Source organism: Equus przewalskii, chromosome 4 (assembly GCF_037783145.1).
Source record: "Equus przewalskii isolate Varuska chromosome 4, EquPr2, whole genome shotgun sequence".
In the NCBI taxonomy this organism is placed as follows: Eukaryota; Metazoa; Chordata; class Mammalia; order Perissodactyla; family Equidae; genus Equus; species Equus przewalskii.
The window spans coordinates 14,819,195-14,847,187 of record NC_091834.1 but is presented as its reverse complement, the minus strand read 5'-3'; the positions used below and the strand labels follow the sequence as shown (position 1 = coordinate 14,847,187).

The window sequence follows — 27,993 nt, the reverse complement described above, 5'->3', positions numbered from 1 at the left end:
GTCAACGCAATTCCAATCTTGGAAAAGGAGCTGCTGGGTGTGATTTCTGTTTTCATTTTGTTGGCTTCCAAAAAGCCTCTCCTACAAATTGCCAGTTCCCTCCCATCTTCAATGTGTGTGATCAATTTTTTAAATGTTTGATAATGCGACAGGTGAAGATATTCTCATTTTAATGTGCACTTCTCTAATGATTGGATAGGTCAGGCAATCTTGTCTAAGTTTGAGTAGCATTTCTTCTGTGAATCGCCTACTGGTGTCCTTGCCGCTTTTTCCATTAGACTGTTGTCTTTTTCTTATTTGTTGCGGACGATTTCATAACTACAGGAATTAGACAATTTCAAAAAAGGGTCACGCTTTTCCCTCGGTTTGCGTCTTAATTTTAATACACTTTAAATTTGTATGTAGTCAAGTTATTCTTTTCCTTCAGCATCTCCAGGTTTATCGTGATAACTCAGACTAGAAAACATTCACCAACTCTCCAGTACGTTTTTTTGTTTCCTTTTAGATTTGAATGTTTGGTTCATCTGGATTTTATTTTGGTGTTAAGAAGTGAGGGGGGGAGCCAACTTCTATTTTTCCAAATGGCCAGCCAATTGTCCTAACGCCATTCGACTGAAAAAACCTTTCCAGGAGTTGGAAGCGGCTGCTCCACTCGCACGTTCCGAGCTCGCGCCCCCGCGCCGCCAGCATCCCGCGGCCCACGCGCCCAGCCCGCGACCCTGGTGCGGTCGGCCCGGCCGCAGGGGGCGGCGAGGAGGGGCTCGGGCCGTTCCCCTAACCTCCCGCCCCGCCGAGGACAGACCCCTTGTTCCCTCGCTGCCGAGAACGGATCCCTCCATTCGCTCCCCGCCGAGGACGGATTCCAACCTCCCGCCCCCATCTCGGGTCTCTCCCTTCCGGGGTCCCAGGAGCCCGACGGGACTGTCCGCGAGAATAATTTAAATAACAGGCGTGTCCTCTGTTTCTATTTGCATAGAGGCGGGGCCTCCGGCGCCCAACGGCCAGGACACCCAATGCGGTGGGAGCCGGCGCCTCCACCGCGCTCCGAGCGGCCGGGGGGCGGGGCCTGCCTCGTTGTGGCGCCGGGCCACGCCCCCTTCCAGTCGGCTTCCGTCCGTCTTCCTTCCGACTTCAGCCCACGTTCCTTCCGCCCGGCTCGCCTTCCTTTGCCTTCCTTGGGCGACGTTTGCCGTCGGGGCCCAGATGCTCCCGAAACGGCGGCGAACACGGGTCGGGTCCCCCGGCGCCGCCGCCCCGTCCGCCGCGCGCTTCCCCGGCGTCGCCATCTACCTGGCCGAGCCGCGCATGGGCCGCAGCCGCCGGGCTTTCCTCACACGCCTGGCGCTCTCCAAGGGCTTCCGCGTCCTGGACGCCTACAGGTGCGCCGTCGTGGCGAAGCTCGGGGCCCGGCGGGACCTTCTCCCCGGGGGGCGAGGGTTGGGTGCGGCACCCACGGTCCCGCCTCCCCGGGGAGCGGGACACCGTGTCGGTGTCGCCATGCCCTCGTGCCCGGTGGGCCGGAGGACCCCGCTGCGTGATGTGGTGGCCTAAGACAGAATGCCCGTGCTGGGAACCTGGCGCTGACCAGCCGCGTTCACATGCGGTGTCTTTACAGCTGCGGATGGTGAGATCCGAAACGGCTCGCACACAGCTGACCCCGGGGCGCGCTGGCGCCTGAGGCTTTCGGGTTCCAAGTTAGCTCTGGCATTTCATGGTCAAGTGGCCTTTCTCTCCATTTCCTCTTCTGTGAAGGGTGCTAACAATTAGTATTCTGTAGGATAAGGAGAGAACGTATGCCAGAGGCTGTGTAAGGAGCCGGGCGGTTGGTAAACGGCGTCATTGGCTGACAGCCCTCTGTCCTAGATGAATCCATCTTGCCCTGTTGGCCAAACACTTCTCCTCTCACCTCAGGGCTGAGAAAGTGACTTGAGTTCGGCTCCAAGAGCGGCAAAAAATAGCGGCAGCCCTGTGGCCGAGTGGTTGAGTTCCCACTCTGGGCTTCCGTGGCCCAGAATTTTGGCCGCTTCAGATCGTGGGCGCCGACCTAGCACCGCTCCTCAGGCCACGTTGAGGCGCGTCCCACGCAGCACAACCAGAAGGACCCCGCAGTTAGAATATACGACTATGTACTGGGGGGGCTTTGGGGAGAAGAAGAAAAAAAGGAGATTGGCAACAGATGTTAGCTCAGGTGCCAATCTTAAAAAGAAAAAACCGGCCATAGAGGTGATGCTGAGAGTAATGGAGCAGGTTTCCCATAGTTTTGAAGTTGAAGCGGCAAATGAGTCGGGGGCCAGTCCGGTCCTCCTGCAGTTGTTTTTTTTTTTTTTTAACTTAACAATCCCAGGGGTGTGCCAGACCCACTCAGGCGAGGATGGTGATAGCAGCTTTGTGTGTGCTGGGCTCTATCTAAGCTTTTTTGCTTATTAGCTCGTTTAATCTTTACACACCCCACAAGGTAGATAAGTTATTTTCTCTGCTTTACAGAGGAGGAAATCAAAGTACAGAGAAGTGAGTGCCATGCCCAAGGGCACACAGCAAGTATGTGGCAGAGCTGAGTTTCAAACCCAAGCAGTCTGGCCCCAGCACTTAGATGAAGACCCCCTGGAGAGGGAGACAGACAAGTTAACACAAAATCCGGCTGGGCTTGTGGTAGCTGGAGCAGAGAACCCCAGCTCTGCAGGTGCTGGAGGGTAGAGGTGGTCGTCTGCCAGGAGAAGGGGCTTGGAAGTCTTTCTGAGGAAGTGACATTTGAAGAATGAATCGGTGCTCACCAGGCAGAGGGGACAGTAAGAGCAAAGGCTTAGAAGTATGGAGCAAGGCAGGAAGGATGTGGGCCTGGGAAAGGGCTCTGGACTTGACCCTCCCCACTCTCTGGCCAGCCCCGAGGTGACACACGTGGTGATGGAGCAGACTTCTGCCGAGGAGGCCATCTGCTGGCAGGAGCGCAGGGTGGCGGCCTTTCCCCCAGGCTGCACTCACCCAGCGCTGCTGGATATAAGCTGGTTCACAGAGAGCATGGCAGCTGGGCAGCCCGTGCCTGTGGAGTGCCGGCACCGCCTGGAGGTGAGCCAGCTGGAGGATTAGGGTAGGGGCCACAGAGAAGGCCCCAGTGCAGGCCATAGCTCAGTGGGATGGGTGATGTGGCAACAGTGCCTCAGGGTCCTTCAGATGAGGTGGGGACTGAGGGCTCTGCCCAGACCACCAGGGGCCAGGCCATCCCAGCTTCTGCTCTCACCAGTCCCGCAGACTCCCTTGCAGCTCATTTATTTCTAGCTTCTTGAAGCCTTTCTTTCTCACCAAGTAGGTGAGACTGAGACCCCAAGTGAGATGACTCAAGGGCCGGCAGGAGGCTGAACTCAGAGTCCTGTGAGGTTCATGCCTCCACCCCAGCTCCGTGCTTCCTGGTGAGCAGAGCTGGGGGATGCAGGCGTGGGCTCAGAGCCGGGCTGCCCACGTTCAAATCCTGGCTCTGCCTGTGAGCCCTGAGGCCTCAGTGTCCCTGTCTGTTGAGGTGGGGGTGAAAACCACCCCTAGCTCCCTTGGGTGAGAGGATTTCTGGAGGTAGAGCACATGCAGCATGCATGACGGCAGGAAGAGTGCGCCATGAGGCTTGGCTGGTGGCGTTACTACTATACCCTGGCCTGAAGAGCCTGTCCTTGGCCTGCTCTGCAGGGCAGCACCACCTCTGCCTGTGAGAGTTTTGCCCTCTCAGCGGGCTCCTTCTGTCCCTAGAGCCCTAGGTGACCGCCCAGAAGAGGCAAGGCTTCAGGGGCTGCCTGGCCCTGCCAGCCCTGCAGCCTCCAAGTGGCCTGTACATTGCTCATCCCCAGGTGGCCATGCCCAGGAAGGGGCTGCCAAGCCCAGTGTGGATGCCGTCCTACGCCTGCCAGCGTCGCACACCCCTCACACACTACAACACCAGCCTCTCGGTGAGCCCTGTCCCAGCCCTGGGGACAGGTGGGTGGCAGCTGGAGGGTTGGGTGAGGCACCCCACCCACCCTGCCCCTCACCAAGGGTCCCTCCCTGCAGGAGGCTCTGGAGACGCTGGCAGAGGCAGCGGGCTTTGAAGGCAGTGAAGGCCGCTTCCTCTCCTTCTGCAGAGCAGCCTCCGTGCTCAAGGCCCTTCCCAGCCCAGTCACAGCCCTGAGCCAGCTGCAGGGGCTGCCCCACTTTGGAGAACACTCCTGCAGGGTCGTCCAGGTATGTGCCGACCACCCGTAGCAGGGTGGAGGTGTGAACACGAGTGGGTGGGTGAGCAGGCCGTGGAGCGCAGTAAGAGCAGGTGGCTCGGTTCAGAGCCCAGCTGCGGAGGCAGGCCCCAGGCTTGTGGCAAGACACCTCTCAGGGTGGCTGAGAAGACTCAACGAAGGGAGCTGCTGGGGGTGGCTGGCATGGTTGGCATCGGCCAGACTGCCTCGGATGGTGGAAGAGAAGTACCTCTTTTTAAAATACAAAGTATTTGAGGGCCCAAAATGTGAAGTTGTCCTTTTGTACACTTACCACTGGGAGAATACATTGTGACAGAATGATACTTTTGAATCCAGTTACGCTTTTCAGTGAAGTCGGGTTGAATTCATCAGAATGTTTGAAAAGCAGTTGTTTACATATCCGAGAAATGACCCATGGCCCCAGGTCTGAGGGGCTTTGAAACCAGAAGCTTTGGTTGCCTCCCTGGGCACAGGCTCCATTTCCAAGTCCCACTGGATCCTGATACCACAAAGTCCCCTGCTGAGTGCTGGGGTTCTGCCTGTCCTTGGCCCCCGGCTCTGCTTTCTCTCCGCTCAGGCTTTGTCTCTTCCCACAGGAGCTGCTGGAACATGGAGTGTGTGAGGAGGTGGAGAGGGTCCGGCTCTCAGAGAGGTACCAGACCATGAAGGTATGTGCAGAGCAGTTCCCAGGAGGGGCACACAGCCCACAGTCTGTCAGAATGACAGCACAGTTCACGCCATGTACGGGAGGCAAGCAGGGGCTGCTGGCCCCGCCCAGGGGTTAGAGAAGGTCTCGCTGAGGAAGTGGCAGCTAAGCTGATACCTGATATGCACAAGGCAGCCAAATGGAGAGGGCAAGGAGAAGCCTGTTTTGAGCACAGGGGATTTTCTAGATCACTCAGCACCATCTGTTCTTATTGAAGCATTGACAGAATATTCTCAAGTATATTACATGCTCTGGTTCCTTAGACCATGCTGAACAAAACGTGATCTTTTCATGGGTGTCAGGCGATGACTGAGTCTGCAAGGCTGCACTGTTTGATGATCTTACACGCTGATTTCTTGGTGTCGTCCGCCTGTGTCCACACCGCACCTTCCTGCTCTCCCTGCTCACCTCTGATCTCATGTGGAGCCGCCCCAGCTCTTGTGGGGGCCCTGACAACTGGTTTTGTGGCTGGAGGTTGTCACACAGTGACCGTTGGGGAAGTCGGGCCTCCCTGGCGGGGTGGGAGGTCATCCAGAATGTTGTGAGAATCAACAGGGGGGCTTCAAAGAGGGAGAGGAGCCACGTGTGGAGGACGGAGGGGCTCAGGCAGAGAATGGGCCAGGGGCGGGGGAGTGTGGGGGTGACACAGGAGTTAGCGAGTGGGGAAGTGTCGAGAGGGCAGAGCCGCTGCCTCCTCCCCTCCGTGCTGCCTCCTCCTGGGCACCCTGGAGCCCGAGAGGCACCCAGGCCCGCAGCGAAGTACGGTAATGATGAGAAGTCTATTGTTGTAAACAATATAATTAGGTTATTCTCAGCACTTTTCCATCAGGATTCTGTTGCTGACAGTGACAGTGATCCAGCTCATGCTCTTGCTTCAGGGATCAAGGAAGGATGGCCAGCACAGCCCAGAAAGGGCAGGGCTGCAGCCGGGCTGCAGGGGGCAGGGCTCAGGGACTCGAGTGCGCAGGTGCTTCTTCCTCCTCTCTGCATGCTGGCCACCTCCACCAGTCGAGACATGGCCCCTGCCACGCGTTACAGTCTCTACCACTGCATGGGCCTGACCTGTTTCAGTTCTAAAAATTCCTGAGGAGGGGCTCTGAGTGGCCGGCCTGGGGCAGGGTCTACCCCTGACCAACAAGCTGTAGGTGGGGAAGAGACAGGTGACTTGCTTGGGCCGGGGTCGGGGCCCACCCTGTGGTGTGGAGACCGGTGTGAGGGAAGGCAGGCACGCCAGGAGAGGTCGGCTCCAGCAGCGTCGTTTCCACTGGCCTGGACGTCTGTGCTGACCTATGGTCGGGCAGTGACACCTGCTGCGTGCGCCTGGAACAGAGCCCCAGCCAGCCCCAGGCTTGCATTCTCTCCACGTCCTGTTAAAACAACCCTCTGCTTGTTAACTGCCTGTGGCTTTGCTGTTTGTTAAGGAGAAGAAGCACAGTGATAAGTTTTAGCTGCTGACGGGTGGGAGCGACGTGGTTTCCCAGAGACTGAGAGACTGTCAGGATGGCTGTTTGAGTGGTGGTGGGATCACAGGCTAGAACTGTACACGTTCCGGGGGGGCCTTTCCTAGAGGAGGAGTCCAAGGCCCAGAGAAGGGGTACGCATGGGTTCTTTCCCTGCCGTCCCCTGTGAGGGTGGGCTGCGTAGGCCAGGCTCGGGGCTTGGATCCTGCTGGTGCACTCGCTGTGCGGCTTTGGGCAGGTTGCTTAAACTCAAAAAGTCCAAGTGAAGATGCCACTTGCTAGGCTGTGTGATGACTTAATGAAGCCACTGGTGCAACGCCGCAGTGCTGCTGGCCTAGGACACGCCCTTCACACATCAGTGTCGCCGTCTGCATCTGGCTGTAGGAGCTTCGCTCCTCACTGCGCTGTGCTCCTCCTCTGGACAGCTCTTCACCCAGATCTTTGGGGTTGGAGTAAGGACTGCTGACCGGTGGTACCGGGAAGGGCTGCGGACCCTGGACGACCTCCGAGGGCAGCCCCAGAGACTGACCCAGCAGCAGAAAGCAGGTGAGCCCTGTGAGAGAGGGCTGGGCCCTGGGCTTTCCACGCCACGAAGCCTTTAGCGCTGACACACTGCATGTGCTGATGGCTGCCTGTATGACTGCGAACCGGGCCAGTGCGAAGGGATCCCAGTGGCAGGCAGGCATCTTGGTGGGTTCCCGGGGTGTCCACCCAGCTGAATCAGGATCCGTTGCAGACCTTTCAGTGAGTGATGATGGTCACAGTAGCTGCTGTGACATTCAGGGCCTCCTGGTTAGACTTGGACCTGGCCCAGGCGTGGGCCTCTTACTCCTGATTCCAGGCAGAGAAGGGCATGTCTGAACAGCCTGGGCCCGGGCACAGTTCGCCGTTGTGCTTGGCTCCCTGGCCCACTGACTGATGGCAGACGAGCTTTGAGGTAGGAGAGGCTCAGTGAGGGGCCTGCTAGTGGGAGGTGGCACCATGCAGTGGAAAGAAGGTGAACTTGAGAGTTTGTTAGGTCTGGGCTTGAGTCCCGTCTCTGCTACTTACTAGGTAGGTGGCTGTGACCCTGAGACTTAACTTCTCTGAGCCTCGGTTACCTTCTCTGTGAAGTGGGATTCCCTGAGCTCCTCCCTGTGAGGCCCGCGGGGAGCGGTGTTGAGGACATGCTCCGTGCTTTCCGTGTGGCCTGGGTTGGGGACCCTGCTGAAGCAGCCCTGCAGCCCAGCACCCACCGCCTCTTTAAACAACTTCCCGGGAGGTCGGGGAGAGGAGGCCACCTGGGGGTCCTGGGAGAGTTGCCTGGTCGGTCAGCGGGAAGTGAGACCTGCAGAGCCGTGTGTCCAGTGGAGCATCACATGGTAACACCTGCTAATTCCAGTCACCTCTTCCCATGACACGGTAGAGACAGGAATGGCCCGCAGCTCTTACTGAGCACTTACTCTGCTGGGTGCCATTACTCCTACACTTAAACCTCTCCTAACTGCGTGTGGAAGGTACACTGATTCCTCTGACGGGTCAGGAGATGGACTTGGGCCAAGGCCAGGTGTTTCTGAGTGGCAGAGGCATCCTCTTCACGTCTTTTTATCACCTCCTGGTCCCATTTCATGGATGGGAATACTGAGGCATTAAAAGAGACAGTCTGTGTCTTGATTGTGTCACCGTCACTACCTGGTGTGATGTACAATAGTTCTGCAAGATGTTACCACTGGGAGAATCTGGGTACAGGGCACAAGGGACCTCTGTTACTTTTTTCAACTGTATGTGAATCTACAGTTATCTCAAAATAAAAGTTCGATGTTTAAAAGGGAGGAGGGGACAGTGGAGAGATGGACCGAGAGGGCAGGGCGGGGAGGGTCAGGAGAGCTGTGCCGCCCACAGGACTCCAGCACTACCAGGACCTGAGCGCCCTGGTCCAGCGGCCCGACCTGGAGGCCCTGCAGCAGGTAGTGGAGGCAGCTGTGGGGCAGGCCCTTCCTGGGGCCACTGTCACGCTGACTGGCGGCTTCCGGAGGTAAGGGGGCCTGAAGTGACCTCCAGCTTGGCTCCAGACCCTCCCCAGTGAAGGCGCCTGAGCTGGGGATGCTGAGGTGGGCCTTCCCGCACTGACGGGCCTCGGGAGAACACGGAGGCCGTGTCCCCAGGTCGGGCCCAGGAGTCAGACTGGCCCCCTCAGGGGGAAGTTGCAGGGCCACGACGTGGACTTCCTCATCACCCACCCCGAGGAGGGCCGGGAGGCGGGGCTGCTGCCCAGAGTGATGTGCTGCCTGAAGAAGCAGGTGAGGGGCTTCCTGCTCCCCCTCCTGAGAGAGCTGCTAGGAAGCCAGCTCCTGCTCTCCCAGCCCCACGTGGCAGTGCCCGGCCACGCCTCCACGCCTGCTTTCTCCCTAGGGCCTTGTCCTGTACCACCAGCACCACCGCAGTGAAGACCCCACCCACCTGACCCAGCAGAGCCACACCATGGACGCCTTTGAGAGGAGTTTCTGCATTTTCCGCCTACCGCAACCCCCAGGGTCTGCTGTCGGGGGGCACCAGCGGCCCTGCCCCGCCTGGAAGGCCGTGCGGGTGGACCTGGTGGCTGTCCCCATCAGCCAGTTCCCCTTTGCCCTGCTTGGCTGGACTGGCTCCAGGGTAGGGAGTGGGCTGCTGGGGCTGGCCCTGGGGTCTGGGGCTGGCGGCCCTGCTGATGCAGTCGCTTCTTCCCCAGCATTTTGAGCGAGAGCTGCGCCGCTTCAGCTGGAAGGAGCGGGGGCTGCGGCTGAATAGCCATGGGCTGTTTGATCCAGAGCAGGTGTGTTCCTGGGGTGCAGCCTGGAGCCCACGGGGCCCTCAGGTCGCACCCCACCCTGGAGTTGGCTCTGCCTGTCCTTCCAGCTCCTCCCCATGCCTCTTGGGGAAGCTGCTGCCGTGGTGGGCATGGCTCCCAGGCCCTAATGCCCCTCCTTGCCTTGCAGAAGACATTTTTCCATGCGGCTTCTGAGGAAGACATCTTCAGACACCTGGGCCTTGAGTACCTTCCTCCAGAGCAGAGAAATGCCTGATCCTATCCACTAGCCCCCCCTTCCACTCTTGAGAAGCGGGGGGGCCACTCGGCAAGGCAGACCCTGTGGATGCCCTTGGCCACTGACTGTCTCCAGGCAGAAGATGCACTGCTGCCCCATGTCCTCACCCCTCCCAAGGGGGAGCCCCACCTGTGTGGACCACCACTCCCTCACCCACACCCAGTCAAAGGTGTAATAAAATGAGCACATGGGACGAACCAAGCCCTGTTCTCTGAATGTGCTGCTGGTGTGAGTGACTGGGGAGCGTGGTGCCTGGTTCTGCCCAGAGGTCAGTCCTGCCTGGGTGCGTGGCCCCCCTCCACTGTGGGGGGTTGGTGAGGTAGGGGCATCATGGCTGTGTGACCCTGGGCCAGAGGCCTCAGGCTCCTCCTCTGTACAGTGGGGACCTGAACAGGGCCTTCTTCATGAGGTTGCTGGAGAGCCTGATGCGGTGGCCGGCAAGTGCTTGGCACAGTGCCTGATTGGCAGCTTCCAGCCTGGGGCCTCCAAGCAGGGAGGGGGCGGCTGGAGCTCTTGCTGGCTAGGAGTCTACAGTGGGGTGCAGCCGCTATCTGGAGGAGGAGAGGGCCACGGGTAGGGAGTTGGGAGGAAGAGAACTTTCAACACCTGCCAGCCTCCTGCCCGGTCAGCCCCGCACCCCCCAACCAGGCTTCCCCTCTCTGTCTTTGCCCTTGTAAGGTCTGTTCTCAGAAGTCTTTTAAAAATAGGTCATGTGTGTCACTGCTTGCTCAAAGCCCTCCAGCGGTTCCCCTCCTCACCCAGTAAATTCAAAGTCCTCATAGTGGCCCCAGGGACCTACCATATCTGCTCCCCACACCAGCCTCCCCTCCTGCTTGTTCCCTCTCTCAGGAGCCACTTGTCCCTGCTGCTCTGTGAACAAACCAGGTGTCTTCCTGTCTCGCTGCTTTCCCACCCCTACTGCCCCAGACACCCACACAGCCAGTGGGTGGCTCACCCTCTCACCGAGGGCGGCTGGCTGCTTGGTGTCCTTCCTCAAATCCTCAGGCATGCTCTGACCTCAGGGCCTTTGCCATCGCCAGACCATCCACTTGAAATTGCTCTTCTGACTCAAAAGTCTCTTTGTCAAATGGGGACTTCCCTGACCACTCACCACATTAAAGAATATTTTTTAAATTTAACATGTAGTCAAGTGACTCCTGGTGTAGTTTTATGAGTTTTTACACACATGTAGACTCATTCACCTCCACCAAAATCGGGACAGCCCTTCATGCTGTCCCATATGGTCACATCTTCCCCCACCCCTGACCCACTCATCTGGTTGTTCTACGTCCCTGTGGTTTGCCTTCCCCAGAACGTCACATAAGTAGAACAATACTACATCTAACCTTTTGAGCCTGGCCCCTCTCACTCAGCATAATGCCTCTGAGATCCAGCCAGGTTGCTGCTAGTCTGCTTTCTTACTGCATATTGCATTACTGCGTATTTCTTACTGCATATAGTATTCCAGGCCATGGACAGTCCACAGTTTCTCCATCACCTGCTGAAGAACACTTGAGTTGTTTCCAGGTTTTGCTGATTATGAATAGACCAGCTATAGACAGGCATATCCAGGTTTTTGTGTGAACATAGGTTTTCATTTCTCTAAGACATAAGATTACTGGGTTACATGGTGTGTGTTTAACTTTATAAGAAAGTGTCAGTTGTTTTCCAGAGTGCACGTATCATCTTGCAGTCCTCTAGCAATGTGAGCCACACATGTACGTTCACATTTTCCAGCAGCCTGGTGCTCCGTATCCTTGCCAGCACGTGCTATTTCCAGTATTTGTGTAACTGCTCTAGTAGGTATGGAGCAGGAGCTGACTGTGGCTTTAATTTGCATTCCTCTAACATCTTACCATGTCAAGCATTTTTTCATCAGCTTATTTGCCGTCTGTATATTCTCTGGTGGAGCATCCAAGTTTTTTGCCTATTAAAAAAAATTAATTTGTTTTCTTACTATTGAATTTTGAAAGTTCTTCATGCATTTTGTACATAAGTCCTTTGCTAGTTACGTGATTTGTAAATATTTTCTCCCAGTATGTAGATTATCTTTTCATTCTCTTACTAATGTATTTTTCAGAGCAGAAGATTTTAATTTTGATAAAGTCTAGGTTACCAGTTTATCAATTTACCAGGTTTTTTTCCCTCATACTTTTGGGTCATGTCTCTAACCCCAAGTTACAAACATTTTCTCTGTTTTCCTCTGTAGTTTTACAGTTTACATTTAGATTTATGATCTAATTTTTGTTTAAAGTGTGGGTTTAGATTGAGGTTCATTTATTTGCATACGGATGCCCAATTGTTCTAGCGCCATCTGTTGGAAACACTGTCCTTTGTCTACTGAATTGCCCTTGAACCTTTGTAAAAAATCAGTTGGCTGTTTTTGTGTGGCGCTATTTCTGGATTCTATTCTGTTCCATTTATCTCCGTGTCTATCACTTCAAAAAGACAATTTTAATTTGATTAACTTGAATTTTAGAGTAATGCTTAATATGAGGTAGTGTGAGTCCTCTAACTTGGTTCTTTTTAACATTGTTTTGGCTATTCTGTTTCCTTTGACTTTCCATATAAACTTTTGAGTCAGCTTGTTTGTATCTAAAAATAATCTTTTGGTATTTTGACTGGAATTGCACTGAATCTAGAACAATTTGGGGAAACTAACATCTTAACTATATTGAATCTTTCAATTCATGAACACAGTTTGTCTTTCCATTTATTTTGGTCTTCTTTGATTTTTTTCATCAGTGTTTTGTAGTTTTTCCACATACAGACCCAGCACGTTTTTTTAGATTTATACCTAATCATTTCATTCTCTTGGAGCTATTACACAATTTTGTTTCGGTTTCTAGTTGTTCATTGCTAGCATATAGAAATCAATTGATTTTCTTGTGTTGATCTTGTATCCTGAAACCTTACAAATCTTTTAGTTTTAAAAGATTTTTAGTGGATTTCATTCAGCTGTCTACATAAATAATCATGTCTGTGAATAGGAAAAATTTCATTTCTCTTTTTCCAATCTGGATGCCTTTTCTTTCTTTTTCTTACCTTATTGCACTGGCAAGGGCTTCCAGTACCGTGTTGCATAGGAGTGGTAAGAATGGGTATCTTTGCTTTGTTCTTAATCTTAGGTTTCAATGTTTCACCATTAAGTATGATGTTAGAGGTAGGGTTTTTATAGACACCCTTTATCAGGTTGCGGAAGTCCATTTTTATTCCTAGGTTTCTGAGAGTTTTTACAATGATTGGGTGTTGAATTTTATCAGATGCTTTTTCTGCAAGTGATATGATCATGTTAAATTTTTCTTTAACTGTAACATTGGTTGGTTTATGGAATATTGAGCCAGCTTTCCCTTCCTGGGATAAATCCCATTTGGTCTTGGTGTATTATTATTTTTCATGTGTCACTAGGGTTGATTTGCTAGTATTTTGTGGATGATTTTTGTGTCTATGTTCATGAAGGATATTGGCCTCTAGTTTTCTGTTCCTGTACTGCCTTTATCTGGTTTGGTATCAGGTTATCACTGACTTCATAAACTTTGTTGGGAAGTGTTCCCTTCTCTTTTGTTTTCTGGAAGAGATTGTGTAGAATTATTATTTTGTCTTTCAAGTTTGATATAATGCACCAGTGAAAACTTCTGGGCCTACAGAGTTCTTTTTTGAAAGTTTTTAACCTATGAATTCAATTCCTTTAATAGATACAGGACTATTCAGATTACCTATTTCTCTTGGGTGAGTTTTGGTAGTTTGTGACATTCAAGGAATTGGTCCATTTTATCTGAGTTACTGAATTTATGTATGTAGAGTTGCTTGTAGTACTCTATGCCCTTGTTACCCTTTTAATGTCATTTGCCTGTAAGAATGTCCTTCCTTTCTTTCCTGATATTGGTAATATCAAATCAATCAATCATTCTTTCTTATCTAGCCAGAGGCTTAATAATTATATTGATCTTTTCAAACAACCAGCTTTTGTGTTCATTGATTTTTTCCCCCTTCTTTGTTAATTTCATTGATTTCTGCTCTTATCTTTATTATTACCTTGTTTCTGCTTGTGGTAGCAGCTTTGATTTTGATTTGAGACCTGTCTTCTTTTCTAATTTAAGCATATAATACTCTAAATTCCCTCTCCAAGCACTACTTTAGCTGCATCCCATAATTTTGGTATTTTGTATTTTCATTTTCACTCATAATATTTTCTAATTTCCCTTGAGACTGGCTCTTTGACCCATGGATTATTTAGAACAGTGTTGGGTTCAATGTCCAGTATTGGAAGATTTTCCTGTTAATCTTTCCATTATTGATTATTAATTGAATTCCATTATGATCATAGAACATGCTAGGTATGATTTTAACTCATTTAAATTTGTCAAGATCTGTTTTAGATCCAGGATATTGTCTATCTTGGTGAATGTTCCATGTGTACTCTGTTGGATGGAATGTTTTATAAATGTCAATTATGTATAGTTGGTGGACATTATTGTTCAGTTCTTCTATATTCTTTCTTATTTTCTGTCTCCTTGTTCTATTGGTTACTGAGAGAGGAGTCCTGAAGTCTCAAACTGTAATTGTAGATTTGTCTGTTCCTCCATTCAGTAACATAAGATTATGCTTCATGTATTTCAAAACTCTGTTGTAGGATTGTTATGCCTTCTTAGTATCATCATTATATAACATCCTGTTATTTCTGATGATTTTTCTTGCTCTGAAGTCTACTTTGTCTGATACTAATATAGCCATTCCAGATTTATTTTGATTAGTGTTTGCATGGTGTATTCTTTTCCTTCATACCTTTTACTGTTTTTTAAACAGCTTTATTGAGATATAATTCACATACTATACAATTCACCCATTTAAAGTGCACAATTCAGTGGTTTTTAGTATATTCACAGAGTTGTGCAACCATCATCACACTTTTAGAACATTTTTTACCCTAAAAAGAAACTCTGTACACTTTAGCCATCATCTTTCAACCTCCCTATACTATGCCTTCCGCCCCCAGCCTTAGGCAACCACTAATCTACTTTCTATCCCTATAGATCTGCCTATTCTGGACATTCTGTATAAAGAATATCATACAACATGTGGTCTTTTGTGTCTTCCTTCTTTCACTTAGCATAATGTTGTCTCAGGTGCATCCATGTTGTAGCATGTGTCGGGACTTCATTCCCTTTTATGGCTGAATAATATTCCATTGTATGGATGGACCACATTTTATTTATACATTTATTAGTTGATTGACATTCAGGTTATTTTCACTTTTTAGCTATTATGAATAATGCTGCTATGAACAGTTGTGTACAAGTTTTTGTGGGGGACGTTTTCATTTCTCTTGGGCATATCCACCTAAAAGTGAAATTGCTAGGTTATATGGTAACTCTGTGTTTAACTTTTTGAGGAGCGCCCAGACTGTTTTTCCAAAGCAGCTGCATCATTTTACATTCCCTCAGCAGTATGTGAGGGTTCCATTTTTTTCACATCCTTGGTTTGTCTTTTTTATTATAACCACCCTAGCAGTGTGAAATATCTCACTGTGGTTTTCATTTGCATTTCCCTAATAACTAATGATGTTGAGCAATCAAGTGTATCTGGAAGCCTATGCCTTAGTAGGGAAGGAAGTCCTGGTAGGTACTTAAGGTTCCCCAGCCTCTGGGCTTGTACCACACCAAAAATCAGTTCAGAATGGATTAAAGGCTTGAACATAAGACCTGAAACCAGAAAACTTCTAGAACAAAACATACAGGGTAAGCTCCCTGACATTGGTCTTTGCAACAATTTTTTTGATTTCACATCAAAAGCAAAGGCAACAAAAACAAACAAGTGGGACTACATCAAACTAAAAAACTACACAGCAAAGGAAACCATAAACAGAATGAACAGGGAGCCTACTGAATGGGAGAAAACATTTGCAAATCACATATCTGATAGCCAAAATATATAAAGAATTCATACAACTAAATTGCAAAAAGAATAAACATAATCAATTAAAAATGGGCAGAGGATCTGAATAGACATTTTCCAAAGAACACATACAAATGGCCAACAGGTATATGAAAAGGTGTTCAACATCACTAATCATCATGGAAATACAAATCAAAATCACAATAACACCTCACACCTGTTAGAATGGCTATCTTCAAGAAGACAAGAGATAACGAGTGCTGTGTGAGGGTGTCGAGAAAAGGGAACCCTATACACAGTTGGTGGGAATGTAAATTGGTTCAACCACTATGGAAAACAATAGGAAAGTTCCTCAAAAATTTGAAAATAGACCTACCATGTGATCCAGCAATTCCACTTCTGGGTATATACCCAAAGGAAATGAAAATGGGATTTCAGAGAGATATATACACTCCTTTTTTATTTTTTTTAGATTAGTCCTGAGAATGTACATCCGCTGCCAATACTGTTCTTTTTGCTGAGGAAGATTGGCCCTGAGCTAACATCAGTACCCATCTTCCTCTATTTTTTATATGTGGGATGCCTGCCACAGCATGGCTTGAAAAGTTGTGTGTAGGTACATGCCCAGGAATCCAAAACGGCAAACCCTGGGCTGCCAAAGCAGAGCACACGAACTTAACCACAATGCCACTGGGCTGCCCCCTATGCACTCCCATTTTTATCGCAACATTCTTCATAATAGCCAAGATATGCGAACAACCTAAGCGTCCATCAATGGATGAATGGATAAAGAAGATGTGGTACATACATATACAATGAATATTATTCAGCCATGAGAAAGGAAGACATCCTGCCATTTGTGACAACATGGATGGACCTTGAGGGAATTATACTAAGTGAAATAAGCCAGACAGAGAAACACAAATACTGCATGGTACCACTTATATGTGGAATATTTTTAAAAAGTAAAACTCATAGAAACAGAAAGAAGAAAAATGGTTGCCGGGGGCTGGGGTGTGGGGGAAATTGTATCAGGTCCCAGGAAGCAAGCACTCCACTCTCTACCTTCCATGCTTCCCTTTTTCCCCCTTCTTGTGGGAAACCCTTCCTGGCTACTCCCTGCTCAGCTCTCATATTTCAGTCCTTATGTCACTTCTCCCAAGCCCCTGCTTCTCTAATTTATCCACTCCTCTGGCACTGCCATCCTTACTAGTTCATGTTTCTTTGAGAACCCTGATTGATTCTTCTGTAATTGTTTGTCTGGGTCTTTCCTAGACTGTAGCTGTAAGCTCCATGACAGCAGGAATTCTATGTTTTATCTTTGTATCCTGGCAACTGGAATGTACCTCTGTAATACAGTTCATAAAAATTTGTTAGATGAAAAACAAAATCCAGGATACAATCCAAAATTAATGAGTGTATGAAAACCTGGGAAATTTCAACATGTAAGAAAAAAGACAACAGATGCCCACCCTGATATGACATAGATATTAGAATTATCAGATAAAGACTTTACAGCAGCTATAATAACCATGCTTCAAAAAGTATTGGTAAACATTCTTTTTTTTTTTTTTTTTTTTGTTTTGTTTTGTTTTAAAGATTTTATTTTTTTCCTTTTTCTCCCCAAAGCCCCCCGGTACATAGTTGTGTATTCTTCGTTGTGGGTTCTTCTAGTTGTGGCATGTGGGACGCTGCCTCAGCGTGGTCTGACGAGCAGTGCCATGTCCGCGCCCAGGATTCGAACCAACGAAACACTGGGCCGCCTGCAGCGGAGCGCGCGAACTTAACCACTCGGCCACGGGGCCAGCCCCCAAGTATTGGTAAACATTCTTAAAATGAATGAAAAGATAGAAAGTATCAGTCAAGAAACAAGATATAAAGGGAACAAAATGGAAATTTTAGAACTGAAAAGTAAAATAACCAAAATTTAAAGTCCACTGGATAGGCTTAATAACAGAATGGAAATGACAGGAGAGTCAGTAAACTTAACAATAGTTTGGGAAAAGATAGAAACTTACATATTCAGGAAGTGCAGTGAACCACAATAAAAATAAACAACAACAACAAAAACCCAAGCCTAGATACATAAAAAAAACTTCTGAAAACTAAAGACCAAGAAAAATTCTAAAATCAGCCAAGAAAAATGATGCATTTCATGTAGGGGAACAACTGTTTGAAAGACTGTGGATTTCTCACCAGAAAGCATGGAGGCCAGAAAGAAGGAGAACAACATTTTTAAACTGTTAAAAGGAAAGAATTCTGGTCCAAGAAGTCTGTATCCAGCAAAAATACCCTTCAGGAATGAAGATGAAATAAAGACATTCTCAGATGAAGACAAACTAAGAGAATTCATAATCAGAGCATCTGTTCTAAAAGAAATGTTAAAGGAAGTTTTTCAAACAGAAGAGAAATGATACCAGAGGGAAACTCAGAGCATCAGGAATGCAGGAAGAACAACATAAATGGTAAAAATCTGCATAAATATGAGTCTATTCTTTGCCTCTTCAGCTCTTTAAATATATATATACATAATGGCTGAATTTATAACACTGTCTGATGGGGCTTTCAATGTATTCAAGTATTCAAGTCTATTCAAATTGTACTGGAGGTTCTAGCCAGGGTAATTAGGCAAGAAAAAGAAATATGGGGCTGGCCCGGTGGCGCAGCAGTTAAGTGTGCATGTTCCACTTCGGGGGCCCAGGGTTCACTGGTTTGGATCCCAGGTATGGACATAGCACCACTTGGCAAGCCATGCTGTGGTAGGTGTCCCACATATAAAGTAGAGGAAGATGGGCACGGATGTTAGCTCAGGGCCTGTCTTCCTCAGCAAAAAGAGGACAATTGTCAGCAGAAGTTAGCTCAGAGCTAATCTTCCTCAAAAAAAAAAAAAAAAAAAAAGAAAAGAAAAGAAAAGAAAAGGCATCCAGATTGGAAAGGAAGAAGTAACACACTCTCTTTCTCTTCACGAGATGGCATGGCCTTGTATATAGAAAATCCTAAGGAATCCACCAAAAGACTATTAGAACTAATAAACGAGTTCAGGAAGGTTGCAGTATACAAAAATCAATTGTCTATACACTAGCAATGAACAATCAGAAATGAAATTAACAAAATAATTCCACTTACAATAACATCAAAAGAGTAAAATACTTCGGAATATATTTAACAAAAGTACAAAACTTATGTTCTGAAAACTGTAAAACATCACAGAAAGAAACCAAAAGAAATCTAAATAATGAAAAGGCACCCCATGTTTATGGATTGGAAGACAGTATTGTTAATATGGCAATAATCCTCAAATTGATCTACAGATTCAACGCAATTTCTATCAAAGTCCCAACCAGTTTCTTTGTAGAAATTGCCAAGCTGATCCTAAAATTCATAGGGAAAATCAAGGGACCCAGAATAGCTAAGAAAATATTTGAAAAAGATTAAACAAAGCTAGAGGACTCACTTCCCAATTTCAAAACTTTGTACAAAGTTTTGTACAAATGGATAACCAAGATGACTGTGGATAAGATACTGGAAAAAGGACAGAGATATGGGTCAAGAGAATAGAACTGACAGTCCAGGAATAAACCCTCACACTTACGTTCAATTGATTTTCAACAAGGGTGCCAAAAGAATTCAATGGGGGGAAATATAATCTCTTCAACAAATGATGCTGGGATAACTGGATATTCACATGTGAAACAACAAAGTTGCCCCTTACCTCACTCTATATTAAAAAATTAACTCAAAGTGATTAACAACCTAAATGTAACAGCTAAAACTATAAAACTCTTAGAAGAAAACTTAGGAGTAAACCTTCATCATCATGGCAATGGTTTCTTAAATATGACATCAAAAGCACAAGCAACCAAAGAAAAAAATAATAAATTGGACTTTATCAAAATTAAAACTTTTGAGCTTCAAAGGACACCATTAAGAAAGTGAAAATACAATCCAAAGAATGAGAGAAAATATTTGCAGATCCTCTATTCTGGGAAAAGTCTAGTATCCAGAATACGATTTTTTAAAAAAACCTCTCATGACTCAACAACAAAAAGACAACTCATTTAAAAAATGGGCAAAGGGCCTGAATAGAAGTTCCTCCAAAGAATGTATACAAATGGCCAATAAACACATGAAAAGATGCTCAACATCATTAGTTATTAGGAAAATGCAAATGGAAACCACAATGAGATATTTCACACCACTAGGGTGACGAAATAGAAAATCTGAACAGACCAATTAGTAGTAAGGAGATTGAATCAGTAATCAAAAACCTCCTAACAAACAGAAGTCCAGGACCAGATGGCTTCACTTGTGAATTCCACCAAACATTTAAAGAAGAATTAATACCAATCCTCCTCCAACTCTTCCAAAAAACAGAAGAGGAGGGATTATGTGCAGCCTTATTTTATGAGACCAGCATTACCCTGATACCAAAACCAGACAAGGCTGCCACAGGAAAAGAAAAGTACAGGCCAATATCCCTGATGAATATAGATGCAAAAATCCTCAGCAAAATATCAGCAAACCAAATTTAACAGCTCATTAAAAAGATCATACACCATGATCAAATGGGATTTATTCCAGAGATGCAAGGATGGTTCAACAGCCACAAATCAGTGTGACACACCACATTAACCAAATGAAGGATAAAAATCATGTAATCATCTCAATAGATGCTGAAAAAACACTTGACAAAATTTAACATCCATTTATGGTAAAAACTCTCAACAAAGTGGGTATAGAAGGAACGTGTCTCAACATAGTAAAGGCCATATATGATAAGCCCACAGCTAACATCATACTCAACAGTGAAAAGCTGAAAGCTTTTCCTCTAAGATCAAGAACAAGAAAAGGATGCCCACTCTTGCCACTTTTATTCAACATAGTACCAGAAGTCCTAGCCACAGCAATTAGACAAGAAAAATAAATAAAAGTCATTTAATCAGAAGTAAAATTTTCTCTCTGTAGATGATATGATGTTATATATAGAAAATTCTAAAGACTCCACCAAAAATATGTTAAGAACAAATTAAAAAATTCAGTAAAGTTGCAGGATACAAAATCAGTATACAAAAATCAGCTGTGTTTTTATACACTAACAACGAACCATCAGAAAGAGAAATTAAGAAAACAATTCCATTTACGATTGCATCAAAAAGAATAAAATACCTAGAAATAAATTTAACCAACAAGGTGAAAGACTTCTACACCGAAAACTAAGACATTGATAAAAGAAATTGAAGAAGATACAAATAAACGAAAAGACATTCCATGTTCATGATTGGAAGAATTAATACTGTTAAAATGTCCATACTACCCAAAGCAATCTACAGATTCAATGCAGTCCCTATCAAGATTCCAATGGAATTTTTATCAAAATAGAAAAAACAATCCTAAAATTTGTATGGAAACACAAAAGACCATGAACGGCCAAAGCAATTTTGAGAAAGAGGAACAAAGCTAGAGGCATCACACTTTCTGATTTCAAACTATATTACAAAGCTATAGTAAGCAAAATAGTATGGTACTGGCATAAAAACAGACAAATAGATCAGTGGAACAGAATAGAGAGCTCAGAAATAAACCCACACATATGTGATCAAATACCTTACAACAGAGGAGCCAAGAATATTCAATGGGGAAAGAACAGTCCTTTTAATAAATTTTATTGGGAAAACTGGACAGCCACACGCAAAAGTGTCCTAGATATTTTGAATTATGTTGAGAGTCTGGATCCTATTTAACTCCTAAGGAGAATGTTGATTGTGCTGTTTTGCCAGGCAATCAGGTCACCTGTCTTCTGTGGGCTGTGATTCCAGCTCAATGTATAACGTGTTTGACTACCAGTCAGATCTGTCCTGGGTCTGTCTGCACCACCCAGTGGTCAGCCTGAGGCCTGTGGTGTGCATCTAGGGTCAGATCCCACTTGGGCAGCTTGGCAGGGAACCCAGGAATTCATCTGTAACTTTACTGGATCCCTGGGGCCTGCTTTCCAAGACCTCTGGCCACAAACCCAGGGCCTTCGTTTCCGCATCCTGCTGCACAGCTCCTGCAGCTGCATCCAGGCCTCAGCTTCAGGAGGGCAAAGAGAAAGCAGCGGGTAGTTGCCAAACACTCTTGTGGCCTCAGCTCCCCTGGTTAGAGGGTAGCTCCCCTCTCAGGGTTTCAGCTGCCTGCCCAGCTGACGCTGCCATCACCATGCCATCTCCACAATATTGCCCAGGAGCTGGGGTGGGGACGATGGGAACAAATCAGGGGATTCCCCCGCCCCCTGCGCCCCACCTGTAAGGGCTTCATTTCTGCTCCTTGGACCAGAAGGATCCTCTGGAGCCCTTTGTCCACTCTGGTTGCACTTCCAGGTTTCAAGCTGCCTTCATGTCCAGGCTGGGCAATTGTGGAAGAAAAAAAAATGGTCAATTTGCCACTGTTCCATGGAACTCTGAATCTGGTCTCCTTGCCTCACTCACCTGCTGCTACTTACTTTTCACAGTTCTCTGAGAGTCTGTCCAGGGTTTACAGTTGTGATCAAGCAGAGAGACCAGTGGAGGGTGCTCACTCCACGTTCCCAGGACCATCCTGTTGAAACAGCAGCCCTCCTGCCCCGCTGCTTCCTTCTCTGGGGCCCTCACTGCCGCCCACCACGCAATCCTTGCATGTTGTCTGTCTCCCTTACGGGGTATGGAGACCCCATGGCAGGGCCTTTCCTGAGCTGCCCGGGCACACCGACATCCCTGATGACTCCTTGTTGGATGCATAAAAGTCAGGCTGGAGCTAAAGTTCAGAAACTGGGTGTCACCTCCCCAGTCCTGACCCTCGTTTGAGGTCCCCAGCATTCTTGACATCCCTCAGACAGGCAGCAAGGCATCCCCTGGCCCTCTTTGCTGTGTTCCTCCTCCAGTTGGCAGCGAGGCTCCCCAGTCCAGTGGCTCCTTGCCACCCCATCTGCACCCAGCCCAGGCCAAGCAGCCTCGTTGTTCTCACCTAACCCAAAGCCACCGCCTCCAGCCTAACCAGGCTTCCACTCCTGCCTCCACACAAGTCATTTTCCCCACAGCCGCAAGTGACTTTAAAAATATAACTGTGCTTTAAACGTTCCAGTGATTCCTGCCACATCAGGACGCAGGCCCAGCCCCTCCGTGCCTCTCTGCCACATGCCTGTTTGCTGTTCTGTTTGCTGGTTCCTCTGCCTGGAATGCTCTCCCCCTAGGACTCATCATAGTTGAGTCCTTTGCATTCTGATGTTTCTACTCAAATGTCACCTCTGAGGGGCTGTTTGTAGCCCCCTGCCCCCTACCGACAGTTGCAGCCCTCTCCCCTCCCATGTCTCCCTATCCCTTATTTGACTCTTTCCTAGTTACCAGGACGAGCTAGAATAGCCTGTTGAGTTGCTTGACTATCCTCCCCTACTGGAATGTGACTTTCCCGCCTGACTCCCTCCTGGACCCCCAGGGCCTGGCCAGTGGTCAAGAGGACAAAAAGTAGACCATAAATCAGGAGATGTGGCTTGGACGAGGACAGAGCTGGAGGAGCAAGACTGCAGGGTGGCCTCCAGTGCCAGCCTCCATCTCAGGCGCCTCTCCCCTGGGTGGGCAGAGGGCTGGAGGGAGGCATGTTGGGGGTTCTCACACACTCAAGCCCAAGTATAGAGGTGGCTGACCCCTCGGCTGGCTTTCCACCCACACTTTTCCATTTTCAGAAGCCTGGCCGGGTGAGGGTGTGGTCACGTGGGCAGTGGTGTGGGAGAAGGTGGGGGGCCCTGGACTGGCACCTTCATGAGGGTGAAGCTGTGACTTGACATCTTGACCTCACAGCTCTGCTTGTTTCCTCACAAGTCCTGCCCCAGTGGCCCTTGTCCCCTGTGGGGGCCTGGAATTGGCCACCCCAAGATATGTCTCTTTGGCATGTGGATTATTTCGGGCTGGTTACTTTTAATAAACTGCAGACGGGAAGGAGGCTCTGAGGAGTGGAACTTGCTTGCCCTTTGTTAGGAGATATTTACATTGTAAAGGAAATCTCCATCTGTAAAGTTGTCTCCCTCTCTGTACAGGGAAGAAGGGGGGATGACCTTATCTCTAGAAACTCTTAATCAATGCCAAAGGCAAGGACTTAAATCTGCATTTGTTTACTGTACTTGTGTGGTAATCTCCCATGATCGACTCACCCTCCACCCCCAACAGCCTCCTTTGTTGTTAACTGAAGATGGTATTTAAGGTAGTGGCTTCAGCCATTTTGGTGAGTTGCTCAGCTTGCCTGAGCCTCTCCCATGTATACATGTTATAAAGCTTTGTTTAATTTTCTCCTGTTATTCTGTCTCATGTAAATTTAATTCGTCTCTGGCCAGAAGAACCCAGAGAGGGTAGAGGAAATGTCTTCCTCCCCTACACCCCCAAAACCTGACTGCAGAAGTCCTGGGACTGGACCCAACTCCACATTGTCCCCAGCTCCAACCTCAGTCTACCTCTGGGTGCTCCTGCCATCTGGGCATGAACCTAACAACTAGTACCTCTGATTCCGGGAACCCCTCAGGCACATGAATCCTAGATTTCTTTTTTTTTTTAAAGGTGTTTTCAGCTGGGAGGGGTGAGCCTGGCTTGGGGTGAAGGCACGTAGGGTGGGAGAATGTGGCAGATGTGGACAAAAACTTGACGAAGGGACACGAGAAGAGAGAAAGGGACTCCTGCTCCCCACTGGCCCAGGCAACCAGACCTCCAGCTCCACTGCTTGTCCTGGAAACCCAGCTCTGTCTGGCTGGGCCTTGGCCCCTGCCCACACTGCTGCCCAGTGCCCTCTCCTGCAAGGCCAGACCTCTCTCCCCAGGGCTACAGCCCCTACCTTCTCCCCTGGCTCTGCCCACAGTGACCTTTTCCCCTCCTCTGCCCCTTTTGGGGACTAGTGGAGATGATATCGCAGCCCCTCCCAGCCTGGCCATCAGCTCCAGGCTCCTGCAGGGCTCATCCTGAGGGTAGGGCCGGCCAGGGCAGAGGGACATGGGGAGGGGGGTTAGGACTCCTGAGGGACCCCTGCCAATATGTAGCCCCCCAACTCCGAGGTGGGCAGAGCAGAGCCACTGGGAGAAGCTCCTGGCAGTTCACACATAAGCACACACGTGCACACACATGCAAGAGACATACCCTTGTACATGTGCACATAAGCACATGCATGCACATATGCAACACAGACACAGGCAGCTCACATATGCACACTACATGCACACACATGTGACAGGCACACGCACATGTGTGCACACATGTTCGTGTGTGCATATGCACACATGTGCATGGGCAAACACACACATGTGTGCACACACACATCCCTTGGCTCCCCTTGACACGAGGCCAGTTTCCTTACTGGAATGCAAGCTTCTGCCCAGTTGTGTTAAGAGTGACTAGGAGAAATCAGTTTGGACTTTTTTGTGCCTCTGCCTGAGTGTGTGTCAGGCCCCCTGGGAGCAGGGAGGGGTTCATGGGGCTGAGAGCCCTGACCTCAGGGAGAGTCTTTCCCTGGAGAGACCCTCTGTTCCTGCTAGCCCCCACCTCTCAGGCTTGTCAGAGGCCCTGACTTCTGCCCTTCACCCTCAGCCCTGCTCAGCAGCCCAACCCAGCCCTACTTAGCCTGAGCTCTAGCGTGTGGGGACTGGTGGCTGGCAGGGCTATTTTAAGTCCAGTTCAGCGCCCTCCCCACCAAAGCTTTGCTACTGGCCACCTGCCGCCGCCTGTCGGGCCTGGAATGCTGAGTGGCAGTTGGCCAGGGTGGGGGCTGGGGACAGACTACTATAAAGCTGGGGTGCCTGGGAGGCAGCTGTCCCTGTTCAGAGACCGTCACGGTCCCCACCGCCACAGCCATGGCCACCCACCGCCTCGTGATGGTTCGGCACGGCGAGAGCACCTGGAACCAGGAGAACCGCTTCTGTGGCTGGTTTGATGCAGAGCTGAGCGAGAAGGGGGCCGAGGAGGCCAAGAGGGGAGCCCATGCCATCAAGGACGCCAAGATGGAGTTCGACATCTGCTACACGTCGGTGCTGAAGCGGGCCATCCGCACCCTCTGGACCATCCTGGATGGCACGGACCAGATGTGGCTGCCTGTGGTGCGCACCTGGCGTCTCAATGAGCGGCACTATGGGGGCCTCACAGGCCTCAACAAGGCGGAGACAGCCGCCAAACACGGGGAGGAGCAGGTGAAGATCTGGAGGCGCTCCTTTGACATCCCTCCACCCCCCATGGATGAGAAGCACCCCTACTACAGCTCCATCAGCAAGGTGGGCTGCTCAGGGCACAGGAGGGAAGGCCTGGGGGTGGGAGCCTCAAGGATGGGAGCCCAAGTTGGGGGGCTGCTGTCTGGGGAGGGAACAGCAATGTGAATGCCCCCAGGAGCGTCGGTATGCAGGCCTGAAGCCTGGGGAACTGCCCACTTGCGAGAGCCTCAAGGACACCATTGCCCGGGCCCTGCCCTTCTGGAATGAGGAGATCGCCCCCCAAATCAAGGCTGGCAAGAGAGTGCTCATCGCGGCCCACGGGAACAGCCTTCGGGGCATCGTCAAGCATCTGGAAGGTGAGAGCCACGCTCCCATGGGGTGTGGGTGGAGGTGGGGGGAGGAGGTGACACTCTGACCCCTGAACCAGTCAGCCCCCAGCTTCTCATTTCAGCAAAGTTCCTGCTGCCTGGTTGAGGCAGCTTTGCAGATGTCAGTGCCCAGGGGTGCAGCTTTCAAAGAGAATTGAACTGGGAGGGCTGAGAAACCATTTAAAAAACTGCTTTGCACGTTTTTGTTTCATTTCCACATATGTACTAGGATACTGTGTAAAATGAGTCTCCTTCTGAAGACTGTGAGTAAAAACATTGCCACAGGGGCTGAGGGGCCCAGGGCTGGCCCAGTTTCCGACACAAACCCTGGGGGAGGTGGGAAGGCTCAGGAGTGGTATATTACCCAAGGACCCAGCTGGGAAAAGGCAGGGCTGTCTGGCTCCAAATCCATTTGATGAGTGACCCTAGACAAGTCACTTGACTCGCTGGGCCTCAACCACCCCCTCTGGGGTTGGTTGTGGGGGCCTCATGGGGCTCCTCCCAGTACTGCCTGCTGCTGGATATGGGGCAGGACAGGGGGCAGGGCCCCACCACCTCTAGTTCCCAGGACCCCAGCTCACACCCACTCACTCAAGGATGGTAGTGGGGTTCCCACTAAAGAGCAGAGGGCAGACTCTCCTCACATGACGGGCAGCTCTGCTGGCTTCCTTCGACTACCACCTGAGACAGTTCCAGGGGCCCACAGGATTTTCAGACATCAGCACAGTCTAAGTTTGCATCTGAATGGCCTTCACACCTGTTGAGACGGTGGGAAGGGGAACACAGGTAGGGTGATGGGCCCTAACCTTTCTGCTCCTGGGAGTTGATGGGGAGCTGGCCAGAGCACAGACAAGCAGGCCTGAGCCCTGGCCAGCCTGTCTGCCCTCCCCAGGATGCTGTGGCCACAGAAACGCCTCGCACCAGGTGCTGAGCCCAGGAGATGGAACGACCATCTTCTGCCCCTCCCTTCTGGGGGCTTCCTGCAGCCCACATGCCTCTCAGCCCTGTCTGGGAGAAAAGGATGCACCAAGGTGAATGTGACTAGGGTCTCCCACTGCCCAGAGAACACACTCTTAAGCCTTCCTTACGCCGAGAGAGTGGGGTGACAGGAATACTAAAGGTCAGCTGCTATTCCAGGCCAGGGGCTGCAGAGGCCGGCAGGGTCGGGTTTCCCCAGGAAACCTTACCCTTTCCACCTGGCAGCCTCCTGTCCACCTTGGCCAGGGGAGGCCCTTCTCCCTGTTCCTCCTCCCTGTTCCTCCTCTACCTCCTTTCTCAGGAGCACTCCTGCTCCTCTGCTCAGGATGTCTAGAATTTAGAACTCTCTAGAAACCAAACGTCTACCGTCTTTCTTGAACCCAAACATCCACTGGTCTGGCCAGAGTTCCCATCAGGCTGAGGAGACTGATGGTGCCACCCCAGGTCACGGCGGCTCAATCTTCGGTTTACCACGGCTATTTCTGTATGTCGCTCTGTCTCACTCAGTTCTGCCTTGACCTTCTCTAGGCACATTTCTGTGGCCTTGCTGTCAGGGCGGGACGGTTTCTGCCAGCCAACCAGGTCTGTGGCTCATAAAGGTCACGGAGGCGGCTGAATGCAAGAGCAGGCAGCTGCCTAGTGGACAGGCTGGGAGTGGTTAAGGACTGTTCCTCCGTTCCAGGGATGTCCGACCAGGCCATCATGGACCTGAACCTGCCCACGGGGATCCCCATCGTGTATGAGCTGGACGCAGCACTGAAGCCCACCAAGCCCATGCGGTTCCTGGGTGACGAGGAGACTGTACGGAAGGCCATGGAGGCCGTGGCTGCCCAGGGCAAGGCCAAGTGAAGGGTGGGCTCTGGCAATAAAGGCTGCTCCTCCCACTGCCTTGAGTCCAGCGTGGCCCCAGCATGCCTGGCACATGCCCACCCCCTAGCACTCACTCAGGGCTGGCTCCACAGGCCTGGAACCTGGGCTTCCACAAATGCTGCCCCAGGGGGCCTGGCCCCTGCTGCCGGCCCAGCGCACCCTATTAGGTGTGGGGACCCCAGGAACCAGGGGAAGGAGCCTCGTCCCCATCCGTGGCTATCAGGTAGCTCCTAACAAGCCCCTATGGTGACACTCAA

The 27,993-nt window shown here is 49.7% G+C and overlaps 2 protein-coding genes and 1 long non-coding RNA gene across 9 annotated transcripts; 2 read left to right on the top strand and 1 right to left on the bottom strand.

The window, feature by feature from the left end:
- Nucleotides 1-1,047: 1,047 nt before the first annotated feature.
- POLM (DNA polymerase mu) lies at nt 1,048-9,637 on the top strand. Of its 5 annotated transcripts, none has more exons than XM_008527269.2 (11): nt 1,048-1,379; nt 2,880-3,063; nt 3,831-3,929; nt 4,030-4,200; nt 4,805-4,876; nt 6,800-6,920; nt 8,256-8,388; nt 8,551-8,653; nt 8,766-9,005; nt 9,082-9,165; nt 9,329-9,637. In XM_008527269.2, the coding sequence occupies exons 1-11, from the start codon at nt 1,204-1,206 to the stop codon at nt 9,413-9,415; spliced, it is 1,470 nt and encodes a 489-aa protein (XP_008525491.2). In that variant the 5' UTR covers nt 1,048-1,203; the 3' UTR covers nt 9,416-9,637. The 5 variants fall into 5 exon arrangements, with proteins under 5 accessions (XP_008525491.2, XP_070473331.1, XP_070473329.1 ...); XM_070617230.1 differs by having other exon boundaries at nt 1,085-1,624; XM_070617228.1 differs by having other exon boundaries at nt 1,098-1,379; nt 4,015-4,200.
- Nucleotides 9,638-11,009: 1,372 nt separating this feature from the next.
- Nucleotides 11,010-21,947, bottom strand: LOC139082991 (uncharacterized). Of its 2 annotated transcripts, none has more exons than XR_011539421.1 (3): nt 21,810-21,947; nt 21,611-21,712; nt 11,010-11,363 (listed from the first exon to the last, which is right to left on the bottom strand). It is a non-coding gene; the product is annotated as an uncharacterized lncRNA (long non-coding RNA). The 2 variants fall into 2 exon arrangements; XR_011539422.1 differs by lacking the exon at nt 11,010-11,363 and adding an exon at nt 20,965-21,400.
- A 2,718-nt stretch (nt 21,948-24,665) lies between these two features.
- PGAM2 (phosphoglycerate mutase 2) lies at nt 24,666-27,751 on the top strand. 2 transcript variants are annotated; one of them, XM_008527271.2, is made up of 3 exons: nt 24,666-25,583; nt 25,696-25,876; nt 27,549-27,751. In XM_008527271.2, the coding sequence occupies exons 1-3, from the start codon at nt 25,170-25,172 to the stop codon at nt 27,713-27,715; spliced, it is 762 nt and encodes a 253-aa protein (XP_008525493.1). In that variant the 5' UTR covers nt 24,666-25,169; the 3' UTR covers nt 27,716-27,751. The 2 variants fall into 2 exon arrangements, 1 of the variants encoding a protein (XP_008525493.1); XR_011539419.1 differs by having other exon boundaries at nt 24,923-25,583; nt 25,696-26,919.
- Nucleotides 27,752-27,993: the final 242 nt, after the last annotated feature.